This window comes from Athene noctua, chromosome 19 (assembly GCF_965140245.1).
Source record: "Athene noctua chromosome 19, bAthNoc1.hap1.1, whole genome shotgun sequence".
NCBI lineage: Eukaryota > Metazoa > Chordata > Aves > Strigiformes > Strigidae > Athene > Athene noctua.
In genome coordinates this window covers 3,483,759-3,505,077 of record NC_134055.1, presented here as the reverse complement: position 1 = coordinate 3,505,077, position 21,319 = coordinate 3,483,759, and the positions used below count along the sequence as shown (strand labels likewise).

The 21,319-nt window shown below is 38.6% G+C and overlaps 1 protein-coding gene across 2 annotated transcripts in view; it reads left to right on the top strand.

Moving 5' to 3' along the window:
- Positions 1 to 21,175, top strand: part of MED13 (mediator complex subunit 13) — a 59,707-nt gene extending 38,532 nt beyond the window's left edge. For both annotated transcript variants that reach the window (XM_074922568.1, XM_074922569.1), the window contains 21 exons: positions 178 to 394; positions 1,327 to 1,411; positions 1,774 to 1,895; positions 3,108 to 3,198; positions 3,370 to 3,584; positions 4,024 to 4,220; positions 5,434 to 6,350; positions 7,821 to 7,988; positions 9,103 to 9,326; positions 9,880 to 10,069; positions 10,583 to 11,048; positions 11,703 to 11,922; positions 12,570 to 12,761; positions 12,907 to 13,130; positions 13,584 to 13,726; positions 13,955 to 14,113; positions 14,206 to 14,391; positions 14,593 to 14,741; positions 14,980 to 15,153; positions 16,321 to 16,421; positions 17,117 to 21,175. In XM_074922568.1, coding sequence (XP_074778669.1) covers positions 178 to 394; positions 1,327 to 1,411; positions 1,774 to 1,895; positions 3,108 to 3,198; positions 3,370 to 3,584; positions 4,024 to 4,220; positions 5,434 to 6,350; positions 7,821 to 7,988; positions 9,103 to 9,326; positions 9,880 to 10,069; positions 10,583 to 11,048; positions 11,703 to 11,922; positions 12,570 to 12,761; positions 12,907 to 13,130; positions 13,584 to 13,726; positions 13,955 to 14,113; positions 14,206 to 14,391; positions 14,593 to 14,741; positions 14,980 to 15,153; positions 16,321 to 16,421; positions 17,117 to 17,249 — 4,573 coding nt within the window. In that variant the 3' untranslated portion in view covers positions 17,250 to 21,175. The remainder of the gene's footprint in view (positions 1 to 177; positions 395 to 1,326; positions 1,412 to 1,773; positions 1,896 to 3,107; positions 3,199 to 3,369; positions 3,585 to 4,023; positions 4,221 to 5,433; positions 6,351 to 7,820; positions 7,989 to 9,102; positions 9,327 to 9,879; positions 10,070 to 10,582; positions 11,049 to 11,702; positions 11,923 to 12,569; positions 12,762 to 12,906; positions 13,131 to 13,583; positions 13,727 to 13,954; positions 14,114 to 14,205; positions 14,392 to 14,592; positions 14,742 to 14,979; positions 15,154 to 16,320; positions 16,422 to 17,116) is intronic.
- Positions 21,176 to 21,319: the final 144 nt, after the last annotated feature.

The window sequence follows — 21,319 nt, the reverse complement described above, 5'->3', positions numbered from 1 at the left end:
TAAATGACTAATGGTTTTATTTTTTTCCCCAAAAGTTTTTTCTGAAGCTGGGGTGGAAAGGAAGAAAGTGGGATGGGAAGATAAAGTTGTTCTTGTAAAGACTGTGTGATAGCAAAATTATTTCCACATAATAAACGATAAATAATATTTTATGATTTTTATTTTTCTTCTGTTCAGGTTAATGGTGCAATGTAGGAAACCCTTAAAGGTTTCAGATGAACTGGTGCAACAGTATCAGAGTAAAAACCAATACCTAGCAGCAGTAGCGATGGAAGCTGACCAGGAACCTGAAATCGATCCTTATGCCTTTGTTGATGGTGATGTGGAATTCTTATTTCCTGATAGTAAAAAAGATAGGCAGAACATTGAGAGGGAAGCTGTGAAGAAACACAAGGTGAGTAAAGGACTGAGGATACAAATCAGTGATGAGATTAAACCAAATTGCTTTAGTCATCAAATATAATTTAAATCCTTCTCTGTGTTTTTAGAAGTACATTAAAAATTGTATTCTAGCAGAAATGATCAATAAAATTATGCAGCATGCTTCTAACTACACGTAAAATCTTTTGGCACAGTGGTGGTGCCCTTGCATTAGGGTTTATGGTTTACACTGAGAGAGCACTGCTGGATCAGAACAAAAACCAATCTGGCTCAGTCCCCTTTCTGTAGAAATGGGTGATGGCAGCTGCTTGGGGGAGACAGAAGGAACAAGGCGAGTGCTTTGTTCAGGTGTGGAAAGGTTGGGTGTAGGTGAGGTGAACTCTGACTAGTTGCCTGGCCAATGAATTGAATATTTTTTTTTTCTTGTGCTTTAGCCAGTACCAACTATATGAGGCTTCTGCTTAGAACAAAAGTACACCCTCTAAAAAAGGAGAAAATATGACTGCCTTGGGAGCTTGTATATGAAATAAATTGGCTTATTAGGACTAGTTGTGTGTGTATGAACTCCTGCTATTGAGAGTTTCATTCAATAACTAGCATAGTTAATGCATTGCGTTGTTTGGCAAGTGTTTTTTCAATAAGGTGTTGTAGCAAGAATCTACAGCTTGCTTTTTAAATTTATCCCCAACACAAACCCTAAGATTTACATTCTTATCTGTGCTCATCATCTGTGTGTTGCTGGCACGTTGTTTGTATTCCAAGCTTCCTTCTCCCTGAGCAAGTACCACTAACCAGACCCCCCAGACTATACCTTGCTGAGCTGGCAGGCTAATGAGAACCTGATACTTCTGACACGTACAAGAATTCCCATAGGGAGATAAAATGCCTCCATCCCCCCTGTTAATTTAAGCAAACTTTTCTACCTTTTTTTTTTTTTTTTGACAGGCTGAGGATGGGACATCTAGTGTTACAGTTTTATCCCATGAAGGAGAGGATGCTATGTCTCTATTTAGTCCTTCTGTCAAGCAAGGTAAAGAGACTTTTTTTCTTTCCTTCTCTTTTAATTGTGCTGTATTAATGATTTCTTGAATTGTCAACAGATTCTAATAGACTACTAAGTTTTAACTTTATGGCTTTTGTATTTCCCTGTCCCTTCAGCATTAGGAATCTTCTTGAAACACATTTTCTTTGTTGCACCATGCAAAGGAATTTTGGCTATAAAATCCAAATGTTATATAATTGAAGGCACCTCACTTATGTCTAAGAGTTGAGCGGAACGAGAACATACTTTTTTTGTTTTTCCCAAGCTGTGGAAATAGTTCTGAAGATGTCTTTATATTTTTAATGAATATATATGATCAATGTTTTTGTAACGTTTGTTTTCCTTTATAGATGCCCAACGTATTGCTGCTCATGCTCGCACTGCATCAACTAGCCTGTTCCATGAAACAGATTTAGTGGTCTCTTATACTGACCTTGACAATCTCTTCAATTCTGATGAAGATGAACTAACAGTAAGTGATGTGCAAAAGTAGTGACAGGTGCTAGACAAAAACCTGCAAGGAACAAGTATGTCTTTTTGTGGTTTTGGTTGTTGGGTTTTTTTTTCTTTTTGGCGTTTCTAGGAGAGGTTGCAAAACATGCGTATAAGCAAGTGCTGTGGCTCCTCTATAGCAGATGTACTGTTCTGGTTGACTCATACAACCATATTTTTGATACAAACAAGCTTTTGATCTTTTATCCTTACTAACCAGACAGTATATGCTTCTTGAATATACTTTAGTTCTAATTTTACAGATTTGGCAGTGGTACTTAGTGCTCTTTTGTTATGGTCTAGGTTCTGTTTAAGTAGTCAGTAAAGGTAATACTGAAACAAAACAAGAACTTCTGAGAGAGAAGAGGCATTTAAACATGTGGACTTTCTGCCAAATAATAGCTGCTGCAATGAAGCAGCTATTATCTTGGAACAGTTTCTCTTGCAGTCTCCGATGGCTCTGAATCCATTATCTTTCCAGTTTCTATTTCAATACCGTTCGTAATCAGTTGTCTTTTCTGAACTGTACTTTGTTTCATGCTTAATTCTAAATCCCCTTACCCAGACAAAATGCCCATCAACTTTAATGGGAGCTGTAGCTGAGTAAGGGCTGAGGGATCTTAATAGCCATCAAAGGTCATCATTATATAAAGCAAGCGTATTTGCTCTTAAACATGAAGACTCTTATTTTCTATAGACTTTAGTACTGTCTAAACATTGTAAAATATCTCTTGTTCTTTTAATTTCAACAGCTATTCTTCCCAGTACCTCTTGTTCCAGGATTTGTGTTTCTCTCTCTTTTCTATTCCTGTTCATGTGGTAACATCAGTAATGTTAGCATGGCTTTGGGAGTGTGTATGTTGTTTTTTTTTTTTTCTGATAGATTGTGGGCAGCCCTATTTAGCTTTTTTAATATGTCTGCTAACAGGCTGAGAGTTATTTTATAACTGGTCTTTCATTTTAATAGCATCATGACTTGATGGGAGAGCATTTTCTGAGTTACGAGTATTAAGGGAGGACAAGTGTAACCCCAACTACTAGCATTGGGCTTCTGATTTATTTTAATTTTTCTAAATATTATACAAAGTCTCAGCTTTGTATGTCCACTGCACATCATGTTTCCTGCTAACAGGAAATTTCAACATGTGTTCATGTCTGAAGTGATTTCATTACAATACTTTTTTTTTCTTAGCCCGGATCTAAAAGAACAGTGAATGGCGCTGATGACAAATCCAACTGCAAAGAGGCAAAAGCAGGAAATCTAGACCCACTGTCATGCATAAGTAAGCTTTATTTGTTTTTTCTAAATGGAATACTAGCTCTAAACATTTGATTGCTAATATGTTGTGGGAATTTGGAAACATACGCTTCACTTGCCCTACTGAAATTTGAAGACAAAGGAAATACTTCAAAATGTTTGCATGCTCTAAAGCCTCCTTCTAATCTGAAAATAGGCACTGCAGATCTCCATAAAATGTATCCAACGCCACCTTCATTGGAACAACATATTATGGGATTTTCTCCAATGAATATGAATAATAAGGAATATGGCAGTATGGACACTACACTTGGAGGAACAGTACTTGAAGGGAATAGCTCTAGTGTGGGAGCTCAGTTCAGAATTGAAGTAGATGAGGGCTTCTGCAGTCCCAAACCTGCTGAAATAAAGGTAGGTAGTGCTGATAATCCTGATAAATGTTTCTGATGGTTGTTGTTCAGTTTATTACTTAATCCTGAATAGGAACTGCAGGACATTAAGTACAATTTGTAACCTGTGTCCTGCATTATATTGGGCTAAGTAATGCAGATTCTAGTAAGTAGTACATAGCATTTTATCACTTAAACTTTAGGAAAGAGTAATACATAATTAGCCATTAGTAAGCTGAAACTACATTTCAGTAATTGTAGTTCATTGTTTCGTGTTGGCATATTGCTTCTTGGAGAACCATGGGTAAGAATGATATGTGTATAAATCTCTTTCTCTTTTGCAGCTATATTGGGATTTAATATTAAAGAACTACTGCTTGAACTTAGTCACATTTTTTTGAGAAGCATTTTAATTGCTGATCTAATTTACATGCTGATGCTTTACTATGTCTAACTTCTAGGATTATTCTTATGTTTATAAACCTGAGAATTGTCAAGCTCTAGTAGGATGTTCCATGTTTGCACCACTGAAGACGCTTCCCAGCCAGTGTCTTCCTGCCATCAAACTGCCAGAAGAATGCATTTATCGCCAGAGTTGGACTGTGGGAAAGTTGGATTTACTTCCTCCAGGACCTGCTATGCCATTCATCAAAGATGGGTATGACCTGTGCTGCAGATGTTTGAGCTCTGGGAGGTGGTCAGTTATCCACGCTATAGGAAGTACCCCTAAACGTTTTGGGTTTGGTAATTCTGTAATGAGAAGTATTTGTAAAGGCACACTGTGTTTGTACAACTGACGGTCTTTAAAAAAATCCTTATGATTGAACCTGACTGTAAGAGACTGTCTTCTCAAATAGCTTCTTAACTGTGCATACGTTTTATTCATTGTCTCATTTAAAGGTTTCTTGGGGAAGCTTAATGGTGCAAGTCCAGTTTTAATAAGTAATGAAGATGGTAACAATCAAGATAAATGTAAACTTGGGACTTTGTTTTTGCAGTAGTGCTGTAGGTATCGTAAGGGCTTAGTAGTGGTGCTTCTGTTTCTTAAATTATTTTCTTAAATAGCAGTAATCTCAGCTGTGTTGGGACTAGGAAAACATTTCCTTTGATTGGAAGCTATGCCCAGTGTGACATTGCCTGGTAACAGTAGTATTGCAGTAAGCATTTCTCTAATCTGCATTTGGTAGTGATGGTCTTGCTGGCAGTTCTCCCTGAAGAAAATACTTATTCCTCTTTCTCTTCTGCATTAGTAGCTGGTATAAATGGATTAGACAACAAGAAGGCTATGTATTTATTGATAAAATTCTAGGAATATTAAATATTGGAGTAAATACTGACATTGCTTCTGTTAGGGTTATTCACAAGCAATATGTTTCCTGGTCCCATTAGCCTTACAGGTCTTTGGAGATACTCAGCTGTTTAGGAAAGAAAATGTTAAATGTTTCCAGGTGATACTTTTCTCATGGATCCAGCAGAATCTGCTGTTGATAGACCTGGTATATTTTCCTAGTGTGTGTCAACACAATGTGTAAATAAAACGTGAACAAAAAAAAGGTATCCTTTAGACTCCATACAACCACAGAATTTATAATTTATTCTGACCACACTGGATTCCTGGAAGCTCTGTGCAAAGGAAAAGATGAAAGGAGACAGGGAAAGATTCTTTAACGATGCTGTCAGTGGGACTTTGTCTACAAAGTCATTTAGAACAAATGCTCTTGAAGTTCCTTAGGGAATTTTGCTGTGAATTATGAAAGATTAGTTTATAAAAGCAAATATTAATTAAAAGGTCTTTCTGTATAAATTTGAGACTTAAACTTCGGTATGTTGTGTACTTAAAAGTATTCCCTTCTTCTTGTGGCTGCTATCAGTGATGGAAGCGCTATGGATCAAGAGTATGGCCCTGCATACACGCCACAAACTCATACTCCGTTTGGGATGCCACCAAGCAGTGCACCTCCCAGTAACAGTGGAGCTGGAATTCTCCCTTCTCCTTCCACCCCTCGTTTCCCGACTCCTAGAACACCAAGGACTCCTCGAACACCTCGTGGAGCTGGTGGACCTGCAAGCGCACAGGGTTCAGTCAAATACGAGAACTCTGATTTATACTCACCAGCTTCCACGCCATCGACATGCAGACCGCTTAATTCTGTTGAACCTGCAACTGTGCCTTCCATTCCAGAGGCACACAGTCTTTATGTGAATCTCATCCTCTCAGAGTCTGTAATGAATCTCTTCAAAGACTGTAACTTTGACAGCTGCTGCATATGTGTTTGCAATATGAACATCAAAGGTGCTGATGTTGGAGTTTACATTCCTGATCCAACACAAGAGGCCCAGTATAGGTGTACCTGTGGTTTCAGTGCTGTTATGAATAGAAAATTTGGCAACAGTTCTGGACTGTTTCTTGAAGATGAATTGGATATTCTAGGACGTAATACGGAGTGCGGCAAAGAAGCAGAAAAACGCTTTGAAGCTCTCAGAGCTACTTCTATTGAACACGGCAGTGGAGGACTGAAAGAACCCGAGAAACTGCCCGATGAGTTAATACTGTTGCTGCAGGATCAGTGCACCAACTTGTTCTCACCGTTTGGAGCAGCAGATCAAGATTCCATTCCCAAAGTTGGTGCAGTTAGCAACCTGGTACGTGTGGAAGAAAGGGATTGTTGCAATGACTGCTACTTAGCCTTGGAGCATGGACGGCAGTTCATGGACAATATGTCAGGAGGGAAAGTTGATGAAGCACTTGTGAAAACTACTTGCTTGCACCACTGGTCAAAAAGAAATGGTAAGTATTGAAGACAGCTTATTTTGTATTTCTTTGCCTAAGGATTTTTCTCTTAAGGGCTTGGATTTTGTTTTTCCTGTGTGAATATTGGATGCTTAAGACTGTTCTTCCACCTGCATGCTTGCATAATTTCTCTGTTAACAATGTTCAGAATAACCATTCCTTTTACGTTCTGGTGGTACCGTGCACCAAGCAGAGTGTAGGCCTTGGCTACCGTCAGTTGTAAATCGCGAACATAAATTTGAAGTGTAATGTGAGACCGCAGTTAATGTCCACAACACTTCATTAGGCTTATTCTTTTAAAGCAGCTTTTGGTGACTGCATCCACAGAGGCTCTGTGGAATGAGTGTACATAGGAAGTGTAGGTGGTTCAAATGGTGACGGTATTGTCAAGGCTACTGTGGTAGAATTAAACATCATCCGTGATTCAGTTGGCTTCCCCCCGCTTCTTTAAGGGGGGGATCGTAGTTTAATGGTATGTGTGGCAAATAAAGCATTATTGTAGCCTTCACTGTATGGTGGAGCTGCCAGAGATCCTTGGATTTTTCTTTCTAGGGCCTGACTAACGATACACTGTCTCACGGAATACCCTTTATTCTGTGCATTTGCGTACTTCTCTCAATAATAGTCTTTTCAGGTAGCAGCTCTAGCGGGGCGAATAGTGAAACAGGAAACTTTGATAGCAGTTAGCTGCGATTCATGGTTGTTAATGAGGATGAGGAGGACTAACAGAAAAACACAGCTAGGTTTCTGTGTGTCGGTGGGGGATTAAGTTTAAAAGCCCAGGCTATAGATAAATGAATGTTTTCAGGCACCTAGAAGAAGACTCAGTGTTACCGTGACCTTGGTATTTAGGATAAAAAGATGTAAAAATGCTTTTAAATGGAAGGCTCCGAAATTATAGCAGTACCAAATTTCATGTCGTTTTTTTATTCTTAAACACTGTGCATTAAATGGCATAGTGGTGGCAAGCTGATGAAATGGGCTGTGACTGAGGCTTCCCTTGATTTCTGTGAAGTGAGCACTGGGTGGCAGTATGCCTAACACTCCTTTATTTGGAGGGAAAATCCTGTAGTTTAAGGGGTTGTACAACTTGTTTGTTTGCATTTTGTTTGGGTTTGTGGGGGTTTTTTTTAAAATTGTAGGGTTTTTTCCCTTAGCTTAAATCATAAGATGGTAAAGCTTTTATGGGAAAAAACTCTACAGGAAGAAAAAAAAAAAATAAAAGAAAATCCATGTGTGGTTTTTTTTATAAATGGCTGAGAAGGGAAGAGGGAGAACTCTAAATCTCTGTGCTTAACTTTTTATATCATGGCCTTTGGGTGACCTGCGTGTATGTTTCTGAAGAGAGTGACTTTGTTCAACATCAAGGTGGTTTAGGATTCTGGGTCATTTGTGGAGGGCTTTATTGTATCCTGTTGCTGCAGTAGGCCTTGACAATTTTTTTTTTTTTTTTTTTTGTCCTTTCAGTTGTGGATGTGAGCATGCAGTGTTCCCAGGACATCCTTCGTATGCTCCTCTCGCTCCAGCCAGTTCTTCAGGACGCAATTCAGAAAAAGCGAACAGTCCGGTCTTGGGGTGTGCAAGGCCCCCTCACATGGCAACAGTTTCACAAAATGGCTGGCAGAGGCTCTTACGGTAAACTGCTGTGTAGACTCCTGTCTGTTAAGCTCTGCTTGATCCCGCCACCAAACCTCAGTGTCTGGATGCTGCTCAGCCTATTGGAATTCTAAACAGCATTTGACCTTTCTTTCAACTAACACGAGCTATTAGACAGGGGAGAATTCTTCTCTTTAGAAAAACAGAAAATACTTATATTACTTAAAACAGTAAATGAATTGGATGTGTATTTAAAATAAACAGCTTCAATTGAACTGTTTATATACACCTGACACTCCAAGTGAGGCACTGAAATTGCAAAGATGCATTTAATGTTATAAACAGTAATTGTTCTGTGGGTTGTTTTTTTTTTTACTCAAAAAAATCGCTCCACTTTAATTACTGTAAAAATAGCGTAGTTAAAAATACTAGCTTTGAAATGCTAGAAAAAGTGTGCTTTATTGCTCAGTAGTTTCAGAACTGTGTTGGAGATCTGAGGTTATCAAGTGTGTTGTCTATGATAAATATTTGGAGTGGCCAGCACGTGATGCACATTTACAGAGGTAAATTTTGTGCACTCAAGATTGAAACTGACTTCATTAGCATATGAGATTGATTTACCACTATGTAGAAGAGTGACCTTTCACCAGCAGGTCTTTTGTAGCTATATTTAGAACATGGTAATTATACATTTAGAGTACATGTAAATGCATGGGTTTAAGTTGGTGGTGTGGGGGTTTTTTGTTTTTTGTTTTTTTTTTTTCCTTCTGTGGTCCTTTACATCTCTGCTTAGACTATTTACATTTCTTTCACCTATTTTTGATTGCTTTGTGGGGAAGGCTTCCTAGACAGTAAAGATCTGTTCCTGATCTTTCTATTGATAAATAGACAGTTAAACAACCGTAGAACCTCTTCCTGAGGCCCTGAGAGGTTCCAAATAAATAGCTAATGCTTTTTTTGCAGAGGCTTGGATCGTACGTGCTGGCTTTTCATTTGTATTTGTTAAAATGAGAACTATTCCATTTATAATCATTGCTAGTTCCTGTTAGATGCTGGGAATGCTAGTGTTTTCTCTCTTTATGTTTCCTAGAAGCAGGGTGTTAATTTTAAGCTTTCTGCTTAATATATTGGAAAGTATGTCTTGCTTTTCCAGGAACTGATGAGTCCCCAGAACCACTGCCAATCCCAACATTTTTGTTGGGATATGATTACGATTTTCTGGTGCTGTCTCCATTTGCATTGCCATACTGGGAGAGGCTGATGTTGGAACCTTACGGATCTCAAAGAGATGTTGCTTATGTTGTGGTGTGCCCTGAGAATGAGGCGCTGCTGAATGGAGCGAAAAGCTTCTTTAGGGATCTGACTGCAATATATGAGGTACATTATTTATGGCAGTTAACAGTGAAATGGATTTTTGAAAGACTGTTTCTAATACAAATTCATAACTACTTACTGGGCTTGATCAGCATTCTGTGCAAGCGTTTATATCATCTGTCTTGGAAAGCTGCTACAAAGGATTTTAGGAATGGGCGCTTGGAAGATAAGGGTCGTTCCTGCTGCTTACCATTCCTTTCAGTAATAGCTATTTTGATCTGATAAACGCCACTCAGTGGTAAAACTCTGTATTACCACTTTGTTTTAGCTACATTTAATTAATTAATTGAATGCGTGTATTACTTGGATTGTGAATAAGATTAGAGTAGATGAAGTATCAATCTGTTTTGCTTACATTTAGGAAAACCTGGAAAATAAACCATAAAATCACTCTACGATATTTAATACTGGTGTAGTATTCTAGAATTAAAATGTTATTTTGAAATATCATAACTGAGCTGAGTTCTCAGTCTTTATGCTCCTTTGTGTGATGTTTAACAATTTTTCAGACTTACAAATTCCTTATCTTCCATCTTCTCTTTTACCTTCTTTGCAGTCATGCAGGCTTGGTCAGCACAGACCTATCTGTAAGTTACTGCCTGATGGGATCATGAGAGTCGGACCTACTGCTTCAAAGAAACTTTCTGAGAAGTTGGTCACAGAATGGTTCTCACAGACAGCTAATGCCAACAATGAAGCATTTTCCAAACTCAAACTATACGCCCAAGTTTGCAGATATGAGCTGGGTATGACATTTTTTGTTAGTGTTTCTTGTTTCATAGAATTACCCCTTACTCCATTCTAGTAGAGGAGAAGGTATCATTGCATTTATTCGCTGAGTCTTGTTGCAGTTTTCTAGTTTAAAGCTTGGAGAGGCTGGGGAGGGAAATCCACCCCCCCATATATTTAGATATGTGCTAAAATGGCTTCTTATCACCTAGCAGTATCTTTAGGGAACGGCAGGGTTGCTGCCTAGCACTTCAGTTGTCTTTTTGTATTGGTGACTTAAATTCTGAAGCGGTGGTTTCTAGCAATTCAGCATGGCTAAAAAAAATTAATTTAAAAATAGATTTCTGGATATTTCTGAATGAGTCATGAGAATATTAGAATTTGAAAATTTAACAGAGGTATTTTAATTTGAGAGGTAAAATGTATGCTAAGGGTTTGCTCTGTGTTTTGTTAAAACTGTAGACTTACATAGTTGAAATATGCTTAAAACCAGTTGCAATATAAAATTTATGGTTTTTTTCTGGTTTTAGGTCCTTATCTTGCTTCTCAGCCTTTGGACAATTCTTTACTTTCCCAAACAAATCTGGTCCCTCCTTGCAGCCAGCCGGCCACTGCTCTGCCCCCAGTGACAGCCAACACTGGAAACCCAAACACTCCATCCTCTGCTCCAGCTGCTCCCACCAGTAGTACTATGACGACAACATCAAACAGTGCCATGTCTTCTGCAGCTACTACAGCTAATTCAACACTGACTACCACTGCCCCATCCTCCTCTTCTGCCAATATAGGCAGTGGGATACCAACAAGCAAGCCTTCTTCTTTTCCACCTTTTAGCAGTATGAACAATACCACTTCTGCCTCCCTGCCCGCTCAGGCTGCAACAGTCCAAAATGGGCAAACGGGAGGACAGCAGCAACAGCCAACACTGCAAACAGCAGGGATGTCTGGAGATACTCCTTCAGCACCTGCACAGCCCCATCCAGAGGTTTCTGAAAGGTAACGAACTGCAGAGTCAAACCTTCTTCAGCTAAAAAAACCCCTCTCGACTCAACTGATGTGAACCTATTCATGCTGTTCTTGTCCCCTCAGTAAAAATCCTGTATTTCTTTTCTAATCACAAGGCTGCTTTTTAGGGAGAATGGAAGCTCGTTCATGGTGGAGCTGAACTTTTTGGTTCCACTCTTAACTACAGTTCTAATTCCATCTCAGTGTCTGCTGTGGTACAAAAAAGTAAACTTTGTCTTGTCTTTTCTACAGAGAGAAAATTCACCCAACTACCTGTATATTTTACGGGGGGGTGGGGGTGTGGGGGTGTGGGTGGGATAGATAACTGGCACCATCTTAAAGTTTTATTTTCTGTAATCAAAGCTCTTACTGAGAGACTGGTCTTGTAGATCTTCTTGTTCCCCACTTGAAGCAATAGAACTATGTAGTCTTGAGCTTCTGTAATAAAGCTGAAGAAAAAACAAGTGATGCCGAGTTGCTGATAAGTTCACGTACAAAAACGAAATAAAAAGACTGTTTCTTACATGATAGTTGACTCAAAGGTCTTTAATCTTAATATTTGACAATTTGATCTTAGCTTTAAAGTAAACATAAATCATTATAAAACTCAGCTTTTTGTAACTGGTTTCAAAATTTCATTTTCAGCACTATGGATCGTGATAAAGTTGGAGTCCCTACAGATGGAGATTCACATGCTATCACCTATCCACCTGCAATTGTAGTTTACATAATTGATCCTTTTACATATGAAAAAAAGGATGAGAACAGTAGCTCATCTAGTTTGTGGACACTTGGACTTCTGCGCTGCTTTTTAGAGATGGTTCAGGTTCTTCCTCCTAACATCAAGAATATAATTTCTGTGCAGGTGAGCCAACATTTATAGAAACATGCTAAACAAAGTAGCTTTGGCTTGTTTTGGAGGCAATAATACCCTCAAGGTGAAAGTTTCATTTGCTTGGTAAACATTACTTACAGTTCTACAGCTGTTAAATCATTAAGATTATAGTTTTTAGAGCAGCTTGGGTGTTACTAACAAAGGACAAATCCTGGAGTAGATTCCAAACTCATCGGTGTTACAGGAAATATAGTGGCCCACTCCAATAGAGAGTGAAAATATTTTTTTTAAAAAAAAAGCTACTTGTCCCATCCCTGGAGTCTGTGCTGCCAGCTTGACCCTGCTGGGCTGTAGACAGTGCTCCTTGCTGATAGACACCCAACTGTAATGCTGTCAGCAGCTGCTGAACTAGTTAACAGAGGGCATCCTTTTGCAGGAATCATTAAGATTCTCTTCTAAATATTCTTTTGTTCTCTGAAGAAAATTTCAGTGACAACAAATTGCTTGAAGTCCCATGTAGCTTTGGAAGAAGTGGCAGGAGATATCCAAGAACTAGAGAAATTTGATCGTGAAATAAAATTCTAAAAGCAGCCTACCCAAATACTGTCTCAAAAAACATTTAATCTAATAATGAAACAGTAATTATTTTTTCCCTCCCTCTCTGTAATCTGTTCTAGATTGTCCCATGTCAGTACCTTCTACAACCTGTGAAACACGAAGACCGGCAGATTTACACTCAGCATTTAAAATCTTTGGCATTTTCAGCTTTTACTCAGTGTCGAAGACCTCTTCCCACTTCCACCAACGTGAAAACATTAACGGGCTTTGGCCCAGGTTTAGCCATGGAAACTGCTCTTAAGAGCCCCGATGTGAGTATCATCAGCGTGACTGTGTAAATATACAGATCAGAGAAATGTCCCTGTTTATTAAATCAGTGGTGTCTTTCACATTAACTAGAGTTTTTAGAAGTAATTGCTTCCTGAAACTTCATTGTCTGTTCTGTTATCTTTATAGAGACCTGAGTGTATTCGACTATACACCCCTCCTTTTATACTGGCTCCTGTAAAGGACAAGCAAACGGAACTAGGAGAAACTTTTGGAGAAGCTGGTCAGAAGTATAATGTACTTTTTGTAGGCTACTGTTTGTCTCATGATCAAAGATGGCTTCTTGCATCCTGTACAGATCTCTATGGAGAACAGTTAGAAACTTGCATAATTAATATTGATGTACCAAACAGGTAAGAATGAACCTGTTAAATCAATTTTTAGCATGTATATTTTCTTTCATTGCTCTGAAGAATAGTTTGTTTATGATGATAAAAGAATTACTCTGACTTTTTGTAGACTCGCTGTATTGCAAAACCAGCTAAAGCAAATGGAAATTTTCTGTATTATGCGCATATTGTTTTGAGCTAAATTTCTAAAAGAATGTTATGTAGTTTCATATGAATCTTGAGTCTTTTGGTATGTGTATTCATACTCCCCACATGCCCTTGCTGGCTTTTGATGTCAGTGTTAGAATGTGATTAATTAAAACCACAAACAAACCGAGGTTACAATTGATGTACTACAATACTAACATTCTTGGGTTCTGTGAACGTTCAGGTTAATACAAATGAGTTCCAAAGGTGGCAATAAAAACTTGTTGCAGATGAGTTCTAGCTTTGTTTTCCCTTCTTCCTTAATCCTAGAGCTCGCAGGAAAAAGGGCTCTGCCCGCAGACTTGGTCTTCAGAAACTCTGGGAATGGTGCCTGGGACTTGTGCAGATGAGCTCTTTGCCGTGGAGAGTTGTAATAGGCCGTTTAGGAAGAATAGGACATGGGGAATTAAAAGGTAACATTACCGTTTTCGGAGTCTAAAACTTGATTTGAAGCTTTCCTATTTCAATAATACAAAGTCTTTGTCCCTGTTTCTGGAAGAAAACCTAAATAATTTCAGCGTTCCTTTGTGTATTTGAAATCTTAACACACGTGAAGTTTGCACCACACGCTTCGATGTAAAATATGTATTCTGCTGCAAGCAGTTTTTCTAGACAAACTTATGTCCTTTATATATCCTCAGATTGGAGCTGTTTGCTGAGTCGCCGAAACCTTCAGTCCCTCAGTAAGAGACTAAAAGACATGTGCAGAATGTGTGGTATCTCCGCTGCAGACTCTCCCAGCATTCTCAGTGCTTGTTTGGTGGCAATGGAACCACAGGGGTCCTTCATCATTATGCCAGGTATTTGAGGAACTCTCTTTCTCTTTTTTGGCAAGGCAACGAACAGCTCGGGTTTAGCAAAACTAAGGAAACGCTTAATTTCTCTTCCAAAGATTCTGTATCGACCGGCTCTGTATTTGGACGCAGCACCACTTTAAATATGCAGACGTCTCAGCTGAATACCCCCCAGGACACATCATGCACTCACATACTTGTGTTTCCCACGTCTGCATCTGTGCAAGTAGCATCGTCAACTTACACCACTGAAAACTTGGATCTGGCCTTCAACACAAACAATGGTCAGTAGATTGCATTTATTCTTACTTTACAAACTAACCCACAAAAAAACCCTTTGTCACTTGCCCTATGGTAAGAATAAAGCTGTTTGTTCTAACGAGCTGCAAAATTTAATGTGGAAAATCACTTGATTTTAGAATATGTTGTCATATCCTGTATGGAGGGAAGCTAGCAATTCACTAGTGGTCTTGTTCTTTTTCTAGATGGAGCAGATGGAATGGGAATCTTTGACTTGTTAGACACTGGAGATGATCTTGATCCTGATATTATAAATATTCTTCCTGCATCCCCTACTGGATCCCCTGTGCATTCTCCAGGGTCCCACTACCCCCATGGAGGTGATATGGGCAAGGTAACTATTAGTGTAAATACAGTTATGTATTTGTGGTTGTTTTTCTCCATGTGCTGATTTCCTTTTCTGGAATGAAAGGTTCCTATGAAATGTTTTGAATCAATTGGATATTGGATTGTCTTTGCAAGATTCATGCAGTGCTTGGATATTTCAAAAGACTTGGTGTTTTGAAAGCTACAGATTATTTCTCTTAAGTTTGTGCTCTCCTAATATTAAACCATGGCCTGTTGTTTTACAGGGTCAAGGTACAGATCGATTGCTTTCAACAGAATCTCATGATGAAGTAACAAATATACTGCAGCAGCCGCTGGCCCTCGGTTATTTTGTGTCAACTGCCAAAGCGGGTCCCTTGCCTGACTGGTTTTGGTCAGCGTGTCCTCAAGCACAAAATCAGTGTCCCTTGTTTCTTAAGGTACTGTAACCTCAGCAGGCTGGACAGCTGTCTTCCTGCACAGCCCGTCAGAGACAGTTGTGCAGGGATCTCAATTAGGAGAACTATTAGGTTTAAAACAAAGTCAGCACATGTCTCTTGGAGTATCTCTGCTTTTGCATCAAGAGAGGTCGGGTTTTAAGTTCTTGAGCTTTGGCTTTTTATGTTTACTTTTTTTAAGGGAAAAAAAAACGATTAGTGGAAGTAGCAAATGTTCTGAAGGGTTCTGCTCTTCTGATGGTTTCTTCATGGTAGTTTGGACTTCTCTCTCTCTCTCTGGCTTTGTGCTACGGTGTTTTGTAAGAATAGGTTGAATTTCTAGACAGATCTCTGGTTAATGCTTGACTCCTGTGGGGACTGGTGGTAAAGAGGGAAGTACACAAGTGTAATGTAATAGCTCGCTAACACTGGGTAAAAAAAAAAAAAAAAATCTCTATGTATTGCACAAAGCATAAAAGCTAGGTTTTTCATGTTTGCTGTTGCCAAGTGATAGTCATTGTATCATCTGTCTGGATATTGTCTGATCTCCTTATCTTTTAATGGCACAATCAAGACATACTTGGCACATTTAAGGCTATACATTAATATATACAGAGAAACTTTCTGTATTAACATTAGTCATTTTTGACTTAAATTAGCATCTCTGATACCATGCTTTATTTTCTAATGGTACAGATATATCTTGTGCAGTCTTACTTGTTTCTGGATTAGCAGTTCCTCTTGGCCTAAGCTCAGCTGTAGCTTTGATAGAAGACATTTTTTTGAATAGAGGATTTATTATTTATCCTAAGCAGCTCTATATATGGGATATAAATAGACTAGTCTTACGGAAAACAACTGAACTTCCAAGTCTGTGTATTACAAAAACACTTGAGTTGCTTTTTAATAATCACTTAACATAGCAAAGGGATTAATAAAAGTTCTTAAATTATATTACACTGCTAGCACTGTCCCTTTAGGAGAAATCTGTGTGCGTTTCCTTTATACTCTGATAATTTCTGAATTTGATGGCCTTAAGGATAAGATTTGTTTTGGCTTGTGTGTCAGAGTAGAAGGTAACTGCAAGGTACGGGTCAACAATACAGAGGGAAGAAAATATGCTGTGGTTGAATCAGGCAGTAACTGCTGGCATCTTTCTTCCTTTCTTAGGCCTCTTTGCACCTCCACGTGCCTTCAGTGCAATCAGACGAGCTACTCCACAGTAAACACTCCCATCCACTTGATTCTAATCAAACTTCTGATGTGCTCAGGTATTTATGATTGATCACTTGCAAAAATATTGTGCACTTTGTTTTTAATACCGCTGCAGTGAAGCTACATATTTGTTCTTCTTGCTGGTTGGTTTTTTTTGTGCTGGTGATATCCTTAGTACATCACAGAGACAATATAAATTGCTGTGCTTTGAGTGATTAAGAGATGGCTTTATCGTAGAACAGTGCAATTAAAACCAAACATCTCTAAGCCCTTCTTTAACTAATCAGTGTTGATTACAACTGAAAATATTTGAAAGGCAATGAATTCCTCAAGCTAGAAGAGAGTTTAAGGTTGCACAGAAGATGGTTCATAAATGAGTGGAAGATAGTTACAGTTAAGCCAGAACTCTGCATGGCAATCTTGTGGAAATATCGAAATGCTGACGTACTAGAGTCTAGACTCATATAAACATAGGGCACTTGTTGAGAAAACATCAAGTTTTTTTTCTTCATGTTCTTTTGATATGTGAACCTCTTGACGTTAATTAAGCATAGACAATTAAAATGACAGTTTTCCACTGAAAGTTTAGCTCTGAACTGCTTGTAATAATTCTGAAGCCATGTTGTTTCAGAATGTTCACAAACCTATTTTATGTTTTTTAATGCCAAAGAAACTGGATTATAGTAAATTAGGCCTGTGAAATACTGGTGAGAAAGTCCGTTGGCTTAACGGAAGCTTGTTTGCTTTTCAGGTTTGTTCTGGAACAGTACAATGCACTCTCCTGGCTAACCTGTGATCCTGCAACCCAGGACAGACGGTCGTGTCTCCCAATTCATTTTGTGGTGCTGAATCAGTTGTATAACTTTATTATGAATATGCTGTGATCTTCATCTGAATTTTGCAAGACAAAAATGAGGAAAAGGGATATTTCACTGCAGGACTAAATTATAAATTCTTCTCAGTGCAAGTTGTTTGTGATGGGGTATGAATCTTGTTACTTCCAGCAAATATTGTTTTGACTTGAGAGGGGCACCTATTGCCCTACTGTCTTTTGAGTCATTGACTATGGGGGACGCTTTAGAATGATGATCAGAAAGTGTATTATAACATTTTTAGTAGCAAAATTAACCATTTTTCCCCAGCCACAGTATTTGTGAAGAGTAATGAGCCATAGTACCCAGTCATGGTTAATGAATATTAAAAGCATGGAGATGAGAAGAAACATGAGGAACAATAAGTTTCAACCTATGGCTTCAGAACATCAAGATGTTCTTGTATTGGATTATAGTATCTAGTATTCAAAAATGCCTGCATCTCTTATTTATTGTAAGTTTTTAAATGTATAAATTGTCTTATATTTCTTAACCTCTTTTATAAAAATTTTCCTAGAAGGTTTATACTGCCTTCTTGCTTTAAAGCAATTGGTCTAAAATATATGTAATCGTCTTAATTAAAAGTTGCAGTAGGTTGCTTTTAGAGTATTATTTTTTTGTAAGGGGGTGGGTGGGGACAGTAAATTTGTATTGTCTTGATGTACAGTTTAATGGGGATAGAGGGGTTAATGTCCATACCATTGTGTGTGGGGGATTTACAGCTAAGCTGTAGTTGCAGAGTACATGTACAGTAATGAAGTTCACTGTGTTTATATAAATTGAAAAGGTACCGGGTCTTACAGCATTTTATATCACACCTTTACAGAGTAACAATGGCAATATATAAGTGATATTGTAGGTGGTTTAACTTGTAGTGAGAATAAAATGAATAAACTCTTCAATTGAAGTTTGTGTTATGGTTCAGGGCTGTGGCTAGATTCTCAGATCTGTTTCCAGTATCCAAGTTGTAATATTACAAGAATATCTATTGCTCGTTGTTGTTACCTAGATATTCTTGGCACTGTGGTGACTGTGTTGTGTTCTTCCACATTTGCGATAAAACATGAATCCGAGGTGGAACACACAGAAAACTCTGATCTTACCCAAAGTCTCCTGTAAGGCTGAAATTTAGCCCAGCTCTAACCATTTTACAAATGCAAAAATAGTCAATCTTGACTTTAAGATTGGTGTGTGTTTAACTAAAATGTGGTGTATATAGATTCTCAGTGAATTCTGGTATTCAGATTTTATTCCACTAGTTAAAAAACAGCACGAAACCCTCAACATTCTCCTTTATCATGTATTTTTGGCACTGTGGTGAAGGTCCCAAGTATCAGTGCATGGCCTTCCCCATACCCTCTTTTCAGGCTCTGGCTGGGGCATGTGCCAAGGAGGCTTAGCCCTCCCGAAGGAAGGGACTGACAAATCACAAGGCTTTTGTAGTCGTCTCCCTCTATCTGCAGTCACCACTTTTTTGTTTGTTTGTTTCTCAGTAGTTTCCTTCCTTTCTCGTAGCACATGCCAAATGTCCGATGGCGCTCTAAAATAGCCCCTACGGGTGCTGAGGAGCAACTGCATATGCTTTTTTCTGGGGTTCCTCATCTGACTGCCAGATGAAAAACTTAACTCCTGCAGCGCTCATGTGAGCCTGTTGCGATAACCCATGTCCTGGGTCTTAATACTGTCCGTCTCGCTGGTTTAAACCTTTCAAGGAGCAAGTTTTAAGATCCATTTGTGCACCCGCTGTGAATCCTCTACAAAGAATTCGCTTGCATTTACAAAACTTACTGTGTTAATGAAAATCATGTTTCGTAAATGCCAAATACCTGCCTGAGATCATTTTTCATATAAACAGTCTCCTTGAGTCATGTATATACAACATTAGCAACTTTTTTTGGTTTTGTATAAAGAAGTTGTACAATTGGTGATGAAAATTTTCAGTCATTTCTTCACAATAACATGTGTGCAATCAGAATTTAGCATATTTTGATAAATAGAGTTAAAAACTGGGTCTGTCCATTACTTTAATGGTAATGCACTGCAGATTAAACAGCACATTATTGTCTTACGGAAGGGGTTTTTTTTTCTCATTTAGCTGAGATTTTTGAAGTGGAAAAGTGCTCCTAAAACTGGAATTTTTAAAGCATATGTCATTTTTTTTTTTTTTTTTTTTTTAAGCTTTGTTGCTAAGTGGTCATTTCTAACCCTGGCTCAGTTAGCCGAGTTCTAAGGGCTGGGTTTTGGTGTGGCTTTCTTTGTGTTAAATCTGACTTATATTCATAAAGGTAAGTGAATCAGCTGCCTGAACATTGGTGTAACTGTATTCTGCTACCTGGACCACAGCCTTCCCTGTGAAACTCTCCAACTGTGAAAGCTGCCAGTTTCCCACTCCTCCCCCAAATGCAGTTAAAGTCAATGATGATATTATAACCACTAGAAAGGATGAGGAGGGCCATTTCTGGAGTGGTAGTCACAGCCAGCAATGGACATATCAAACTTGCCAGCACCCATGGAGCCAACTACTGCATTGGGCGTAATTTTTTTTGTTAGCTACTTCCGTTTAACTCTTTCAAGTGCACATAATAGTTAATAAATAAAATCATCACAATCCAGTAACTTGGGTTCTTTAGCAAGTACGAGCTTAAATATTTGAAAACTTCAGCTGTAGCTTTGCAAAATGGTCTTGCAAGAAAATACTGTTCCTGGCAGTGCGCTCTGTTAAGTAGCTGTGGAGGTTTACCTCCTCTTAAGTATACAGTGAAAGAAGAATCTGAGATCCTTCCATTCTGATTAAAAATATGTATTTTAACCTATTACTGTATTTAAGCCATTTAGTCAACTTTGACTCATTACCCTTTGGATTAGATTTCTGAAAACCCTGTTGCTAGACCAGCAGGCCACCAATTGTACTTGCAAACAACCCTTACGTTTTAAAGTAGCTGTAACACTTTAGATCTTTCTAACATTTCCTGAAATAATTAAAGATAAATGAATTTATATTTAAATCCTCAGCTATGTTCTTACTTAGCTGTCAGTTATGGCGCAGATTATTGTATTTCTATATTTACCTCTGATGGTAATTTTAACTTCATGTGTTGCTATGAAGACTTGCAGATGTCTTTAATCAAGCACTATTTGTTAATACTGTAATATCAAAATATTATGTTGCATTATTTTAAAGCTTTCAAAAATAAGAGTAAAATGTTTTTAAAAAAATGCTATTGCACCATATAATTTGCTGCACAACAGTATGGCACAGCATATCAGTCTGTTTTGATAGTAATGCTGCATAAACAATGTTTTGATTCTGGGTTTCTTTTGAGAATTCGTTAATTAGGTGACATTGTATGACATTACTGTCTTGACAACCTCCAGCTGGGAAGGTTTGGTTTCCTATTTTTTTTTTTTTTTTTTTTAGTAAAGGACCCAGGACTATGCTTCATACTTAAAGGGTTTTTTTTAATATTGTTTGTTGGGTGTACTTTTTAATTTCAGTGGAGTAAAGCTTAATTTACAGTAAAACTGGATTTGGGACCTACCACAATCCTCAGGGTCACCTTTTCAGGACGTTACTAATCTAGCTTTAGGTTTTTTCTGAGTAAACTGGACGTGAGGACCTTGCAGCGCGATTGGGTTGGGATGACACAGCCTGTGGCCTCCTTACTGGACATGTCACCTTCCCGCCCCGCCCGGCACGGCTGGGTCACTCCGAGGGAGCCGTTCAACCTTCTCACACAGCCGCCACACGCCATGGGCCAAGTCATCGTATTTATCGTGACAAAAAAATAAAAATTTAAAATTTAAAAAAAAAAAAAAGCGATTAAGGAACAAACACTATTGCTGCCGAATGCCATAAACACTGAGTTGTACAAATTGTGATTGAGGAAATGAAAAAGGTTTATACTTTTTAAAAAAATTTCAAATGGAATAAATTATTCATGAAGCCTTGATTGTGGTGTCGCTTTTTTACAGCGGGGGGGGGCGGGGGGGAGGAGAAGGGGCGGGGCTGCGGCCTCCCGCTCCCCCTGAGCCTTCCCGCCGCGCCGCCGTGACGTCACTTCCCGCGCGCCCCCCGCCGTGAC